Source organism: Ovis canadensis, chromosome 4 (genome assembly GCF_042477335.2).
Source record: "Ovis canadensis isolate MfBH-ARS-UI-01 breed Bighorn chromosome 4, ARS-UI_OviCan_v2, whole genome shotgun sequence".
Classification (NCBI taxonomy): Eukaryota; Metazoa; Chordata; class Mammalia; order Artiodactyla; family Bovidae; genus Ovis; species Ovis canadensis.
Window position 1 is genome coordinate 46,786,688 of NC_091248.1, and position 16,774 is coordinate 46,803,461.

Sequence of the window (16,774 nt, forward strand, 5' to 3'; positions counted from 1 at the left end):
TAACTACCATTCTACATTCTATCTCTGACTAACTCTTCTAGGTACCTGTACAAGTGGCATCATATACTATGTGTCTCTTTGTGTTAGCTTCTTTAACTTAGCATAATGCCTTTAAGGTTCATCCATATTGTAGCATGTATCAGAATTTTAGTCTCCTTTATTACGAATAATATTTCATTGTATGTATATACCACATTAAACAAAATGTTCAGCTGTTCACCTGTTGTTCCCACCTCACAGTGCTGCAGTGAATATGGCTGTACAAGTTCCTCTTTGAGTCCTTGCTTTTGAAACCAAGCAGGACCCAGCGGGGACCACCTGGGAACAGAAGCCCTTCCAAGCCCCCCTCGCCACCCCCCCCCACCTCCATTTCTTTCTTGCAGAATGAAGGCTTCAGCCTCCTAGACCTCCCTGAATTTCAAAAGGCAGATTCAAATAGTTGCTAATCAGGCAAGTAAGGATATGCAGAAACAAAGGAGAGACATCAAGAAACTATATTGCAGCAATTAAAGTAGTATTCTGGTTCCTCCTCAAGGAATATATATATAATATCTTTCAGTTTTTCTGGAGGAACTAAGATTCCCATACAGATAAGGATGGTTAACTTCAGCTGAGCACAAGATTCCTAGAATACCGCCCTGTTAACCTTCTCACCAACCAATCAGAAGGGAGTAACATACCATACAGCCCTCATTCCAGATTTTGCCGATGAAACTTTCTCCCTGAAAACCATCAAGGACTTCAAGGTTTTTGAGCATGAGCCACCTGTTCTCCTTGGTTGGCCTTGTAATAAACCTTTCTCTGCTCCAAACTCCCATGTTTTGGTTTGGCCTTACTATGCATCAGTCACATGAACTTGTGTTTCATAACACTTTCAGTTCTTTTGTAATTACACCCAGAAGTGGAATAGCTGGGTCAAATTGTTTAATTTTTTTAGGAACTGCCAATACTGCTTTCCATGGCACCTGCACCATTTTGTATTGGGTTTCAATTTCTTTGCAACTGTACCAACAGTTTTGGTTTTGTTTTTAATAATTACTGTAGAAGAAAAAAACGTTTTCATCTACCTTCTTAGGTTCAGTGCCCAGGACTCTGCAAACTAAACTGATAAAAGATCAATTAACAGGAGAGAAAGGTTGTTTCATTTACAAATGGTTCACATCACAGAAATGAACTTTAAAAGAAGCAGTTAGTACTGAGAGTGTATATACCATTTAAACAAAGAGCCATAAATTATGGAAGTGTGATAAGACAAAGGAAAAGGAGTTTGAGCTTCTGGAGTCAGTAAATTGTGGGAAGGTAAATAAATGGGGGAAACTAATGAAAGATAAGATTTGTTTTACTAAGGTGTGTTTGTACAGATTTGTCTCAGCATCAGTGCCCTGTCTCCTGTGATAAAGAGTGTTCTCACCTTTCTCATAAGTAATTCATGTTTTGCTTTCAGGTAGAAAGGGGGAGGTCAGGGAGGCCTTACTGCATCTGCTGTTTCTCAGTTATCTTCGGCTCAAAATAATCCTTATACCAAAGTGGATATTTTGGGGTGACGTGTTCTGATGCCCTTCATAGCCATCCTGATGGTGTCATGTGGTATTTCATTGTGGTTTGGATTTGCTTTTCCCTAAAGACTAGTAGTTTGAGTACCTTTTCATGTGCTTATTGACAGTTTGCATATTTCCTTTGGAGGTAGAAATTAAAATTGTGGCTATTCAGATCATGGCTTGTTTTGCTCTGAGAACAATGGCTTGAAGTGGGGTTGGAGAGGAATCTAGGAAATCACTTGAGAAGTAGCGGCAGTAATTTAGTTGGAGATGATGGTACTTGGAGCATACTCTGGATGGTACTCTGTTGCCCTTCTTCAGGTTCATTTTAAGCGTGTCTCCTCTCCTTAATTTTTCTACTTTTGGGCCATATGGTGTGTAATTCCTTTTGTAATTTCTGCAGTTGTGTGAGAACTTTCCCCTGGGAATCCTAAAAATATTCAGAAGTCTGTCTTAGGTCAAAATAATGATGATGAAGCTAATATGTTACTGAACCAAAACTGTGATCCGCCCACCTGCAGTAAAGTCAACCTAATCTGCTGACACTGGGTTGTTGGGAAGGAAAATACAGTGTTTATTGTAAGGTGCCATACAAGTTGTGATGCTGATAGCTCAGCTTCTTTGTACACTGGTGCCAAATCAAATCTTAGAGACAGAGTTTTCCGTGAAGTAGAAAAGGATAGCCTTAGTGCTTTGCCAGGCAAAGGCAGGGAGACAGTGGGCTCCTGCCCTCGAAACAATGTATCCTCACTTGGGGAAGATAATAGGTTTTATAGTAAATGTTTAAGGAGGGTATGGTCATTCCTGGCTATTCTTCTGAAGGGTTGGTGGTGAGGTAGGTTGGAGTCACCATCATCAAACTTCAGGTCCAACTGGTCTTGGGTCTGCTTACTTGTGGGAATCATACCTTAGCTTAAAGACATTGTTGTGTGTATCCTTAGATGGGAAACAGGACCTTGCCCCAAAGCTGGTCCTGACTGTTTCTCCCTGGTCTCACATGCTTTCCCTTCCCTAATTAACATCTGCTTGTATCTGCCCCATTGGAACTCAGGGAAGGGCATGGAGGCTGAATGAAGGTGGTTTCTTATAATCAAAGAAATGGGGGACACAGAGGCCTGTGGGGCCCTGAACGGAATCAGTTGTCTGGGATAGATAATGCTCAAAAAGTCCCTTTTCTGGAGGAAGTTTTTATAGACAAAATTTGGGGTGAGGGCTGTATGGTGTGTGACTTTCTTCTGACTGGTTGGTGGTGAGGTAACAGCTTGTGCTCAGAGTGAAGTTACCATCTCCTACCTGTGTGGGGACTTTCCCTGCAGAAGAACTCAGAGGTGTGTTATGTATATCCTTTGCGGAGGAACCAGGACCGTGCCTCATCACTGCACTATTGTGTTTTTCTTTTTGGCCGCCCCATGTGGCGTGTGGGATCTTAGCTCCCAGACCAGGGACTGAGCCCATGCCGCCTGCAGAAGCGGGGTGTCTCAGCCACTTGGGCCACTGGGGAAGTGTCCCTGTCACTGCACTGTTGTTTCTTGACTCTTCCTCTTTTGTTTCTGCATTCTCTTACTTTGCTGATTAGCAGTTATTTGACTCTATCCTTTGGAACTCAGGAAACGTCTAGGAGGCTGAATGAAGTCTGTTTTCTAAGAACAAGAAACAGGGGACACAGAAAGGACTTCCCACTGGGTCCTGCTCGGTTTCAATAATGATTTTACTTTTGCCTTTAAAAACTCCAGCTGTTACTTGGGACATATTTGAAGTTTTATTTTTTAAAGTAATTAGTAAGAAATTAATATAGAGGCCTAGAAGTTAAGATTGAAAAGTTTTTATATTTTAGACTGTTTGGGTGGAGGACGACTGCTACGCTGGATTGTAGCCATAAGTCCCCAGTGACAGTGTAGGCCTTTCAGGTTTCTTATTATTGTCTCTATCTTGATCTAGGTGGCCTTTCAGGAGCTGAACTGGTACTTGAAGGACAAAGAAAAATTGGGGAGTTCAGTGTTCAAGTTCTCTGCCATTTGCAACAGAACGTTGCACAGAAATGAGTCAGGGGATAGAAGGGCTCCAGGTTAGACATTTATAGCTGTCCTCCTGTTTGCATTTCATGGGGCACGAAAAAGTGGGTTTCAGGCCTGATACTTAGAACTGTTAGCATTTCCTGAGACAAGAGTTAGATGGGCTGCAGTTGAGGAATTTACAGTCAGCTTCCTGTTTGCTCTCTAAAATGGAAGTAACAGCAGAAACAAGGTAAATAGCCAGTCTTTGTCTCTTGTAAACACCTTAAGGTAATAGTCATGGCAAGGACAAAGAGGGGCAAAACCCTATTTGAGTAAAGGATTAAGGGATCTCTACTCCCCCCTCTTTTGGGACAAGGGAATTGCTACACATTCGCAGAAAGGCTCCTTGTGGGTGGGTCAAAAGTCAGGGGATAAAGAGTATTGCTCCTCCCAGAAGCCTTCACTTTGAGATCCATATTGGCTGGGGGGTGTGTGGGCACCAAGGGGAGGGTCCCAGGGTAGGTCAAGTGTGGAGAAAAAAACCAAATAATTGGCCTGAAGGAAGACAAAGATCGGTAAGAACTGAGGTATATAAATGACTTGACCGCCTCCTTGTGGGGCTCCTCCTCACTAGGGGGGGTGCCTGTACCCTTTTCGCTCTGGGTGTACATCTCTGCCTTGCTTCTGTCTTAACAAACTGCTTCTCTGTGTGCTCTCCCGCTTGTTGTGCTATGTCTGTAGTACCTGCATGTATAGTTTCTGCCTCTGTGATAAATGTATCTTTTACTGGGAGCAAAGTTCCAGGGAGAAATAGCTTCTGGCCTCTAGCCATTGCTGATTCTGGTTTTCCTCCAGGCTCGTCAGCACTGGGATTAAAAAAAAAGAAAAATTTCCAGGTGGTTTTAATGTGAAGTATTCCTTCAGAAGAGACCAAAAGCCAGAAGTGTATCCTTTTTGGTATTTTAGTCACCTCTGCTGGGCTTGCCTGGAGTAGCTTGTGGAAATGCACCCTGAGATAACAGTTTTTAGGTCTTCTTGGGTCACTGTGGAGAATCCTCATGGACTGTTGAGTTGTTCAGCTCTTTGTCAGGCAGAAGCTGGCTCTGGGCCATCATTTCAGCTTAGAGAAGGCTCTAGGGTGTCTTCCACACTCGTTTCTTCCTTGGTGTCCTTTTGTAGTTCCCTCACATCTTGAGGGATTAACTGCTCCCAACTTCTGACCTCTTCGCTATTCCCAGAGACAAACCCTTTTAATAGTAAAACTTCTTATCTCTATAGAAAACCATGTAAGAAACACAAGCAAGTTACATAGGGTATAAATTTCACACTGCAGAGTCCCTTTGAAATTTCCCTGACTTCCTTCTGAGATGGTCTGCTTTAATTTTGTTGTAGGCAATGGTGAGTAGACACATTCCATGTAGAATCAAGGCTACAGAGATCTTTCATGAAAGCCCCTTTTCTGAATCTGTGGTACAGTTGGGTCATACACAGTATAGAACCAAAAGGGGGGTTCTTTATTTAATGTTTGCAGCTTCTTTGCGTCCCTCAAACTGAGAAACTTGGCTTCCCTGTGCCCTGGGATTTGTTACTCCGGGATATGCCCTCCTCAGCCGTGCTTGTGCCTTGTCTCCTCCCAGGGTTTTCTCTCTGTGTCTGGTGTTGGTACTGCCTTTAAGCAGAGTTTGTGTTCATGATGGTGAGCAGTCTGTCATTCCTTTTTGTAAAAATTAATTAATTTATTTAACTGCACTGTGCATCTTGTGGGATCTCAGTTCACTGACCAGGGATTGAACCTGGGCCATGGCAACGAAAACCCAAGAATCCTAACCACTAGGCCACCAGAGAACTCCCCAGCCTCTCATCCTTAAGCTTGAACCTCCTTGGAGGGATTTTAGCTCTTATGGGTTAGGCTCCCTGGGTTTAACTATTCTCTTTCACTAGGCATTCCAGCTTCCTTACCCATGAACCTCCTGTTCTCTTCCTAATGCCATTTACACTTTGGGGATTTGTCACTTTTGTGAAGTTTTGCCACTTTTGTGGAGTTTCATAAAACCTAGGAGTTCTAATATGGCTGGGTTTAAGGACCCTTTTGGAGAAGAAAATGGCAACCCACCCCAGTGTTCTTGCCCGGAGAATCCCAGGGATGGGGGAGCCTGGTGGGCTGTCGTCTCTGGGGTTGCACAGAGTCGGACACGACTGAAGCGATGCAGCAGCAGCAGCAGCAGCAGCAGCAGCAGCAGCAAGGACCCTTTTAAAGGAAAGAAGAGACCCTGAATGGAGATATAGATTCTGAATTTGTGGACTTGGTGATCCTTGTCAAAGTTTTCAGGCAAGTGAAGTGAGTGGTCCTGGGTATTAAAAAATCTTAAGCAGGCTAACCTCATAAAGCCTTACTTTAGTCATCTTTGGAGTGGGAACAACAACATTTTTTTTGAGGTTATGTAAATAGTGAATGAAATAACCTTTGTGAAGTGTTTATTTCAGTCTGGACGGGTGATAAGGATTCAGTACTTTCACCACAGTGGTTGCTGCTGCTGCTCTTTTAATGCCGTTGCTGTAAAAGAGGGCAGTGGTTAAGAGCCTGAGCTTTGAATCCTCTCTCTCCCACTATCTAGTTGTTTGATCTTGGGTAACTTTTTTTTTTTAATGTAAGATATATATATATGTATATATATATATTTTTAAAATTTATTTATTTTTAATTGAAGGATAATTGCTTTATAATATTGTGTTGGTTTCTGCCATACATCAACATGAATCAGCCATAAGTATGCATATGTCCCCACCCTCTTGAACTGGGCAACTCAATTTAATGTCTGTTTGCTTCAGTTTTTTTCAAACTGTTTAAGTTAGATTATTATTAGTATGGGATATTGTGAAGATTAAATAAGCTAATTTCTGTAAGGAGATTAGAGTAGAACCTGGTATGAAGTAAGTAAGTGTAGTGATGATTGTTGCTGTTATTTAACTGAAGTATCCTCTTGCTTCTGGTTTTGAGTCTCTTCCTTTGTGGCCTTGTACAGGTACAGTAGTCTAGAGCTTTTTAGGCCCTCATTTTAACCTTCATCTGCCAAAATACCTTCAGATCTTTGTTCTCAATTCTCTGGTGATGTCACTTTTCTGGCTTTGTGGGCATGCCACCTTTAGAACCCTGCTGTGACTGCTTCAGGACAGATTCCCAGTTGATTTTTCCACTGGGTACTGGGTTGGATAATCTAGCACTCAGGTCAAATTTGAAAAGACACAAGCACCTGTAAAGATGTGTGAAGGAAGGTTTATATATGTGAAAGAATGTTGTTAAATTTTGCTTGGGAACCCATAATTTCTATTTTTTCTGAACTTAAATGTAAAAATATTTGTAGAAAAAAATATTAGGTGATGTTTACCTTACTCTGTTAAACAAAATTTAGTAATCCAATATTGATATTAATGATACTGTTTCAGTGAACTCTGAAGGAGTTTGTTGGGTGCACGGTAACTGGAGAAAAAAGCAGAAGAAAATTAGAAAATGAGTTAATTCCTTAATTTTTAATTGCTTTACATAGTAATTAACATACCTAGTTGGCGGTGTAGTCTTGGTTGTAGTGAGGTTTGGAAAGATAAATATACTTCAGTTAGAGTAGATGGGTAGACCTTCAAACCTTGAAGCTCCAGAATTTATTGGATGTGTGTCAGGGACTGGGTGGCAGGGTGGAGTAAAGTAAGAATGGGAAGTTTCTGAACCAAAATTGGCAGGGCAGTAGATCTCCCCCTTAAGCATACCTCAACACACATGCGTTTGCTAAAAAACTTTGATTATATGTGTTTTGTATTTTGATATTTTGCATAAGATCATTGAGTAAATACTGTCTTAATTTATTTTCAAAAAGGTTTGAAAGCACCTATGCTAGAAATCAGATTCCTAGGGCAAAACAGGATTTTCCTGCTGCTTATCATATATGCTGGCTTATGAATATGTGTTGAGAGTGATTGAATGCTTTACCTTCATTGATACTATATTCATTTCTAGTCATACTATCCTCAAACTAGATTTTATTACTTCAGTTAAGTAGGTTGGAATTAGTGTGTTTTATTTGCCCATACTACTTTAGGAAGTTAAAAAGTTCTTAGTGATTATTTTCATTAAGCTGTGCAATGAATTTTTTGGACTCTAGGTATATTTCTCCCTGAAGAATTTTATCCCATTAGACATAATTGAAGAGTTTTCTTCACTGGACCCTTTGGTGATTTGGGCACATTATTACTGTTAAGATGTTTATGATTCCTTGATTGTTATTACTTTATCTCTTTTAAAAAACTGAAGTATAACTTTTCAGTTTTTCCTCAAATTATAAAAAATACATACCTGTTTAGAATTGTAAATTTGGAAATGTAAAAAAAAGAAAGTGCTTGTCATGTCTGGCATAAACTTAAAAGTATAAACTTAGAAATTATGACTTATTTTTCATCTTAGGTTGGTTATTTTTTAAGATTATCCACTGTCATTAGTAGTATTTTCTAGTGACGTTGGCATACTTATTGTGGGCTTGGTTTTGTTTTTCAGTCAGCTGTTTTGATCTTCCCGTCTGTTTTACCTTTCCCATTTCTGACTTTCATTTTGGAATCAACTTTTTTTTTTTTTTTTTAAAGGAGAAGGAGGAATTGCTTTCACACATTTAGGTTGGTGACTTGTATTGGAAGAGTCTGATATCTCTATAAATCTTATATATTCATCATTTTAGTTACAGACGATGAGAAGTTATTCAGAGTTTCATGACCATGGTGGCGTTTCTTTCAGGTAGTTCTAATGAACTGACGTTTATTTCTAGTTTAAATTTTTGAAGAACTGTGTAAACAGAGCTGATAAAAGACCTGGAGGCTTATTTAGTGATCGAGAAAATTAATCAAAAAGAAGACAGTACAATTCCAAATGAAAACTATTTGTAGAATCTCTTCTTTAATCTATCATTGTCTATTCTATTACTGATATAGTTAAGACTAATCGCCTTTTTTCTTCTCAATTTTACAGAGTTATTGTGATTTGGCGGCAACCTTGCTGAACATGAAGAATATACATTAGAGGAGGAGATATTTTTCTTTCACGTCTTGATTGCTTGGTGACTTGCCTCTAGGTACCATTTTTCAGTTGAGTCTGTTTGGTTCCTCAGAAATGGTTTTTACAATCTCAAGAAAATCCATGTCCCAGAAATTGAGTTTACTGTTGCTTGTATTTGGACTCCTTTGGGGATTGATGTTACTGCACTATATTTTTCAACGACCAAGACATCAAAGCAGTGTCAAGTTACGTGAGCAGATACTAGATTTAAGCAAAAAATATGTTAAAGCCCTAGCAGAGGAAAATAAGAACACAATGGATGTCGAGAACGGCGCTTCTATGGCAGGATATGGTAAGATAACCATAGAATATTCCTGGTTTTCTCCTCTTCATCTTGTCCCCATTTAATGATAATCATGGCGATCCAACTCACTACTTCATGCACAGGTGTTCACAAAGTAATTTTGTCATGACTTTTTATTATGAAAAATTTCAAATGTACTGAAAAATAGAAACCTGATAAATATCCAAATAATCCATCACTGAAGTCTTAACAATTCTAACGTATTGCAATATTTGCTTTGTCCAATTTTTGGAAAATATTTAGATTATAAAAACTGTGGCATTTTACTGCCAGATATTTCTGTATGTGTCCCTGATAGAGTGACTTTTCCTGCATAATCAGTACTGTTGTCATCCCTGGTTCATATTTGTGTTTTTCCTGCTTGTCGCTTTACTGCTGCTGCTTTGTCACTTCAGTTGTGTCCAGCTCTGCAAACCCCATGGACTGTAGCCCGCCAGGCTCCTCTGTCCATGGGATTCTCCAGGCAAGAGCATTGGAGTGGGTTGCCATTCCCTACTCCAGGGGTTTCACATTACTGTAGAGCATCAATCGCATAACATCTGTGAATTCCTGAGAAGCAGCCTTTGCCAGCGTCTCCACTGTTGCTTGTCGCCATTCTCCTTTTCACATCCCACTTGCTGCTGTGTTTGAAGTTCCTTATGTGTTGTGTTCTCTCTTGCCTTTAAGACTTAAAGAGAAGAGCTAGATCATGGTGTGTGTATATGAATGTGGGGACTATTTCAATATCTTTTGAATTAAAATTATACATGTATGTATTTAAACAAACTAACATGTTATGATTGTGAAAGGGCAGTTTTTACCACCTCCAACAGCCCTCAAATTTCCCATTCCTTAGAGTCAGCCATTTAAAATTATTTAATCTGCTGTATTTGGTGATTACATCCGTGCTTCTAAATAGCATGTTCTATGAGCTACTTCTTGACTTTTTCACTTACAGGAATTATCTGTTTACATCTCACTACAAGGTGAGAGTTCAGCTTTCTTTCTTACTCCAAATGTCTTACTCCAAATCCCAGCCACCCTAGGCTACTTTCATACACACACACACACACACACACACACACACACGTGCTTCCTGGCCCATCATAATTTTGGTTGGAACAGTAATTAGTATTTTATTATTATGACTGTATTGGTGGCATTTGTTAATATTACTGAGCCATATAATACCTAATGGTTACTTTTCCTTTTTCTGTACAACTATATTTTCCCCTGGAAATAAAATCTATAAGGATCAATTCTTATTTCTTTGCCTAGTTTTCTATCCCCACAGCCATATAAATCTCCTTCCGTATATTCAGACACATTAGGTATTTCACCACTTTTTTCTTGAGTAAAATCTTTCCCAGAGCCTTTGGATTTGCTCTGGCCTGGTCTGTGTCCTTTCTAGGCTTCAGTACTGAATTGTTCTAGGATCCCACTCCACCACCATCCCGTGGGTGCCCTTTCCCTCTGTTATGTTGGATCTCCTGTATCCTAGAATCCTGGGACTTCCCCTTTATTGGTTAAGCCCTCATTTTGGGGGAACAGACCCACTGGGAATTTTCTCAGAAAGGTAGAAAAGGAGAAAGTCCTTGCATATCTGAATATCTGAAAAGTTTTTTTTTTTTTAATTGCTACCCTCTATCTTCATGCTTAACTGACAGTTTTGGTACTAGTTTGGAAATAGTTTTTGTCTGATTTTAAAGGCTTTGTTCTTTTTTTTCCTTCTTAGCTTCCATTGTCCTTTTGGGAATCTAATGCTATTCTGGTTCTTCAATCTTTATATATGACTTATTTTTGGATGCTTATAAGATTTTTGTTGTTCTGAAATTTCTTTTAAAAAATTTATTGACGTATAGTTGATTTACAGTGTTGTGATAATTTCTTCTATAAAGTGATTCTGTTATAACTATATACATATATGTACATGTTCTTTTTCATTTTTTTGCCATTACGATTTATCACCGGATGTTGAATATAGTTCCCGGTGCTATGCAGTAGAACCTTGTTGTCTTGAGATTTCTTGATGATGTGCCTGGGTATGGATTCATGTGCTGGAACCTCAGTGGGCACTTTAAATCCTGAAACTTACGTCATTTATTCTGGAATATTTTTCCAAAATTATTTATTTGATTTTTTTCCTGCACATTGTTTTCATTCTTTCTTTTTAGAATTGTTATTCAGCATTTGGGCCCTCTAAACTAGTCCTCTCAGTCCAGTTCAGTTGCTCAGTTGGGTCCGACTCTGTGACCCATGAACCATAGCACGCCAGGCCTCCCTGTCCATCACCAACTCCCAGAGTCCACCCAAACCCATATCCATTGAGTTGGTGATGCCATCCAACCATCTCATTCTCTGTTGTCCCCTTCTCCTCCTGCCCTCAATCTTTCCCAACATCAGGGTCTTTTCAAATGAGTCAGCTCTTCCCATCAGGTGGCCAAAGTATTGGAGTTTTAGCTTCACCATCAGTCCTTCCAATGAACACCCAGGACTGATCTCCTTTAGGAAATACTGGTTGGATCTCCTTGCAGTCCAAGGGACTCTCAACAGTCTTCTCCAACACCACACTTCAAAAGCATCAAATCTTTGGTGCTCAGCTTTCTTTATAGTCCAACTCTCACATCCATACATGGCCACTGGGAAAGCATAGCCTTGACTAGACAGACCTTTGTTGACAAAGTAATGTCTCTGCTTTTTAATATGCTGTCTAGGTTGGTCATAACTTTCCTTCCAAGGAGTAAGCGTCTTATAATTTCATGGCTGCAGTCACCATCTGCAGTGATTTTGGAGCCTAGAAAAATAAAGTCAGCCACTGTTTCCATTTTTTCCCATCTATTTGCCATGTAGTGATGGGACTGGATGCCATGATCTTAGTTTTCTGAGTGTTGAGCTTTAAGCCAACTTTTTCACTCTCCTCTTTCACTTTTGTCAAAAGGCTCTTTAGTTCCTCTTCACTTTCTGCCTTAAGGGTGGTGTCATCTGCATATCTGAGGTTATTGATATTTCTCCCGGCAATCTTGATTCCAGCTTGTACTTCCTCCAGCCCAGCATTTCTCATGATGTACTCTGCATCTAAGTTAAATAAGCAGGGTGACAATATACAACTGTGACGTACTCCTTTTCCTATTTGGAACCAGTCTGTTGTTCTGTGTCCAGTCTAACTGTTGCTTCCTGACCTGCATACAGGTTTCTCAAGAGGCAGGTCAGGTGGCCTGCTATTCCCATCTTTTTCAGAATTTTCCACTAACTCCTCTTTATTTGCTTTCCTAGTTTCCACCTTTTAGTCTTTTTGCTTTATTCATTAAAGTTTTTTCTCAGCTGTATTTTCAGTTCTATATGGAATTTTATGGAATTTTGTCTCTTTCATTTTTAACTGCTAAGAGCTCCGTTTTTGTTATTTCCTAAGGTTAATTAGTGATAACTTTTCTGAAGTGTTCTTAAATAGTGAGATACTAAAACCTTGATGGGAAATGCTGAGTTGCTGAGTGGTGTTCACTCAGATGATCTGACTGGGTCATTTGTTTGGGCGTATCCTTAATATTTACAGTGACTTCTGATTACCAACTACCTGTAATTCAGCCAAATTTCACAGGTTAAGGGCATAGTCCTTCACAATACTGCCTTTACTTCAGACACCAGCCGTAAGTTTGGGTGTCCCCAGGTCATCTCCACTTTTTTTCCAGCTCTCTACAAGTTCCAGGGTTCACACTATCCTCTCAGATTTATAATGCATGAGATCAGCTCATGGAACTCACTGAAAATACTATACTAACTGTTACAGTTTTATTACCGCCGAATGGAAATCAGAATCAGTCAAAGGGAGAGACAAACAAGGCAGGTCTGTGAGGATTCCAGATGCGAAGTTTCTGTTGTTTTCTCCCTATGAAATCAGAACACATTGCCCTCCTGGCATGTCAGCGTGTGTCAGTATTAAGAGCATTGCCAGTGAGGTGAGCCCACCGAAACTTCGGCGTCTAGAGTTTTTATTGATGTTTCATTGTGGAGGTATGATTGATTGAGTCATGAGCCATGTGGTTGAGCTCAATTTCCCAGTCTCCCTCACCTCTCCCCTACTGGAAAGCCCTAACCCTCTAATCACAAGATGGGTCTCTCTGTATGGCTTGTCCCCATTCTGAGTCACCTCCGTACACACTATCTAGGGGCGCACCAGGAGTCCCAGGTTAACACATTATTGACCCGGGGTGGTTTTTGCGGAAACTAATGCCTCTGGTGCTAATCTGTGGTCAATAATATGTTAATATCAAGTGCAATTCCTTGGGCCCACCATGAGTAACAAAGACAGGAACTTCCTGGCATTCAGAGTCTGCCTCCCAGGATCCTGGGACAAAGGCCAGCTAAATTTTTCTTTCCCTTTTTAAAAAATAATTAACGAATTGATTTTTGGCTGTGCTGGGTCTTTTGTTGCTGTGCATGGGCTTCAGTGGTTGTGTCACGTGGGCTTAGTAGTTCTGGTGCACAGGCTTAACTGCCTTGCTGCTGCATGTGGAATTCTCCCGGACCAGGAATAGAACCTGTATCCCCTGTGCTGGGAGGTGGGTTTCTAACTACTGGACCACCTGGGAAGTGCCCCAGTTTTTAAATTATAGTATCAGTGTCTGTTCATGGCAAATAGATGGGGAAACAATGGAAACAGTGAGAAACTTTATTTTGGGGGGCTCCAAAATCACTGCAGATGGTGACTGCAGCCATGAAATTAAAAGATGCTTACTCCTTGGAAGCGAAGCTATGATCAACCTAGAAAACATATTGAAAAGAGACATTACTTTGCCAACAAAGGTCCATCTAGTCAAAGCTATGGTTTTTCTTGGAGAAGGAGATGGCAACCCACTCCAGTACTCTTGCCTGGAAAATCCCATGGATGGAGGAGCCTGGTAGGCTACAGTCCACGGGGTTGAGAAGAGTTAGACACGATTGAGTGACTTCACTTTCATTTTTCACTTTCATGCATTGGAGAAGGAAATGGCAACCCACTCCAGTATTCTTGCCTGGAGAATCCCAGGGACAGAGGAGCCTGGTGGGCTGCCGTCTATAGGGTCGCACAGAGTTGGACACGACTGAAGCGACTTAGCAGCAGCAGCAGCATGGTTTTTCTAGTAGTCATGTGTGAATGTGAGAGTTGGACTATAAAGAAAGCTGAGTGCCGAAGAATTGATGCTTTTGAAGTGTGGTGTTGGAGAAGACTCTTGAGAGTACTTTGGACAGCAAGGAGATCAAACTAGTCCATCCTAAAGGAAATCAATCCTGAATATTCACTGGAAGGACTGATGATGAAGCTGAAACTCCAATACTCTGGCCACCTGATTCGAAGAACTGACTCATTTAAAAAGACCCTGATGTTGTGAAAGACTGAAGGTGGGAGGAAAAGGGGATGACCGAGGATGAGATGGTTGGATGGCACCACCAACTCTATGGACATGAGTTTGAGCAAGCTCCAGGAGTTGGTGATGGACAGGGAATCCTGGCATGCTGCAGTCCATGGGATTGCAAAGAGTTGGACACGACTGAGCGACTGAAATGAATTGAATATCAGTATGTTTAGGTCTTTTCTCTTAAGCTGGTCAGACTCCTTAGAGAAGGGCTTCCAGTCTCTTCCAACACTTGCAGAACATCTATGCCTCCAAGTGTTCTGGGAGCGAACACTTTTTCTCTGAGCCAGGGGAAAAGGGTGCGGCGGGAGGAGTGGCCTCAGTGCTCACTATGTGAACTCTCACTTCCTCCTCCAGTTTTCAGTGTGGTGCCCAGGCCTTCAGCTGTTTTACTGGCTTCCAAAAATGCCTCTCAGATTTTCTGCAGTGGTGGAGGGGCCATTGCCCAGTTTGGAGTAGCAGAGAAAATTTAGGAATCAGATTTCTTTATAAATCAGTTTTTATCCAGTTCTTTGATTTTTGGTTCCTTTTTTACTCCTATTTTCATTAGTACCTGATACAGCAATTTCTGGGCCATTTGGGCTGTGTTTCTTTGGAGAAAAATGAATTGCTTTTTGTTTTCTTTTATTTTTTTCAATTGTTTTTTGGTTTCTGTTTCAAGATCCAACTTTTCCAGGAATGCAAAATCAGTTATCTAGGACACAAAGTAGCCATTCCTCCCCTGTGGGTGCGTGCTCTGTTGTGTCCGACTTTTTGTGACTCCGTGGACTGTAGCCCACCAGGCTCCTCTGTCCATGAAATTCTCCAGGCAAGAATACTGGCGTGGTTTGCCATGCCCTTCTCAAGGGGATCTTCGTGACCCAGGGATCGAACCTGCATCTCTTGTGTCTCCTGCATTGGCAGGCAGATTCTTTACCACTGACGCCACCGGGGAAGCCCCAGGTCTCATCCATCTGCTTTCCAGCTTCTGGAATTTTGTTGCTGTTGTCTCCTTTCTTGTTATCTTTGGCCTCATCCATGTATGCATGAAAAAAAGAGAGCGTGAAAAAGAATCACCTTTACTGTTTTGATGGAGTATCTCGAGTCAGCAAAGGTTTAAGTGCCTTTGTTGAGTTAACTATTTTTATCTGGGAATGCCCTGGACACTTTTTTATTGTCTTTATGATGATTTTTATGAAGTGATGAGCGTTAGTCTGCATTGGCTCTTGAGAATCAAATATTGTTGACTAGACATGGAGTTCAGAGAAGGCAACGGCACCCCACTCCAGTACTCTTGCCTGGAAACTCCCATGGATGGAGGAGCCTGGTAGGCTGCAGTGCATGGGGTCTCGAAGAGTTGGACACGACTGATCGACTTCACTTTCACTTTTCACTTTGATGCATTGGAGAAGGAAATGGCAACCCACTCCAGTGTTCTTGCCTGGAGAATCCCAGGAATGGGGGAGCCTGGTGGGCTGCCGTCTGTGGGGTCACACAGAGTCGGACACGACTGAAGCGACTTAGCAGCAGCAGCAGAGATGGAGTTGGTATAAACTGAGATGGCGGTATTAGTGGCAGATGCAGATGAAATGTTACATTGTTTTGCATTCTGTTTAGTCCAAGGACACTGATAGAAATGTGAAGAAGCAGTTCTTCTGGAAAAAGAAAAAAATTTCTCTGCTTGAGCAGAATAACTGATATTTTTAAAGGTAGCTGTTCTGTGCTATGCTGGGTAGCTGTATATAACAACTCAGTTATAAGAGCAAAATGAGACTCATATACACATGGTATCTTTTAAACTATATTTAAAATATATGGTAGAGCTAGTTCAATGTCAGTGAATATATACCTGCATCATTTAATGGCCACATGGTATTTAACCAGTGATCTGAAATGTTTTTTTATTTATTTCTGGTTATAAAAAAATAAAAGCATTCAAATATTACAGAAATATGCACCATAGATAAGTAAAAGAGCAGAGAGAGACAATGTCAGTTAATTTGGTATATATTGGGAGTTGCAGACTTTTTCATATAGGGCTAAATGGTAAGTATTTTCAGCTTTGTGGGTCATTTGGTCTTCTTTTCAGTAAATGAGCATGGCTGGCTGGCTTGCTTGTAAAGTTGCTCGGTTGCGTCTGACTCTTTGCGTCGGAGAATGGCTTCTCCATCCATGGGATTTTCCAGGCAAGAGTGCTGGAGTGGATTGCCATTTCCTTCTCCAGGGGATCTTCCCTACCCAGGAATTGAACCCGGGTCTCCTGCATTGCAGGCAGATGCTTTACTGTCTGAGCCACCAGGGATCCACTAGGGAGCATGGCTATGTTCCAGTAAAACTTTTTTACAAATACAGATAACCAACCAGCTCTAGTTTGCAGACATATCATCCAGCACATTTTGAACAAAAATGGGATTGTACTATGTATATGCTAGTTTGCAACTTTCTTGTTTTCACTTGATTATAGATGCCTTTCCATGTTATTATAGTCTGTTTCA

At 40.9% G+C, this 16,774-nt stretch overlaps 1 protein-coding gene across 2 annotated transcripts in view; it reads left to right on the top strand.

Moving 5' to 3' along the window:
* Positions 1-16,774, top strand: part of CCDC126 (coiled-coil domain containing 126) — a 46,342-nt gene that overhangs the window by 9,144 nt on the left and 20,424 nt on the right. For both annotated transcript variants that reach the window (XM_069587694.1, XM_069587695.1), the window contains one exon: positions 8,541-8,919. In XM_069587694.1, the coding sequence (XP_069443795.1) occupies positions 8,682-8,919 (238 nt within the window). In that variant the 5' untranslated portion in view covers positions 8,541-8,681. The remainder of the gene's footprint in view (positions 1-8,540; positions 8,920-16,774) is intronic.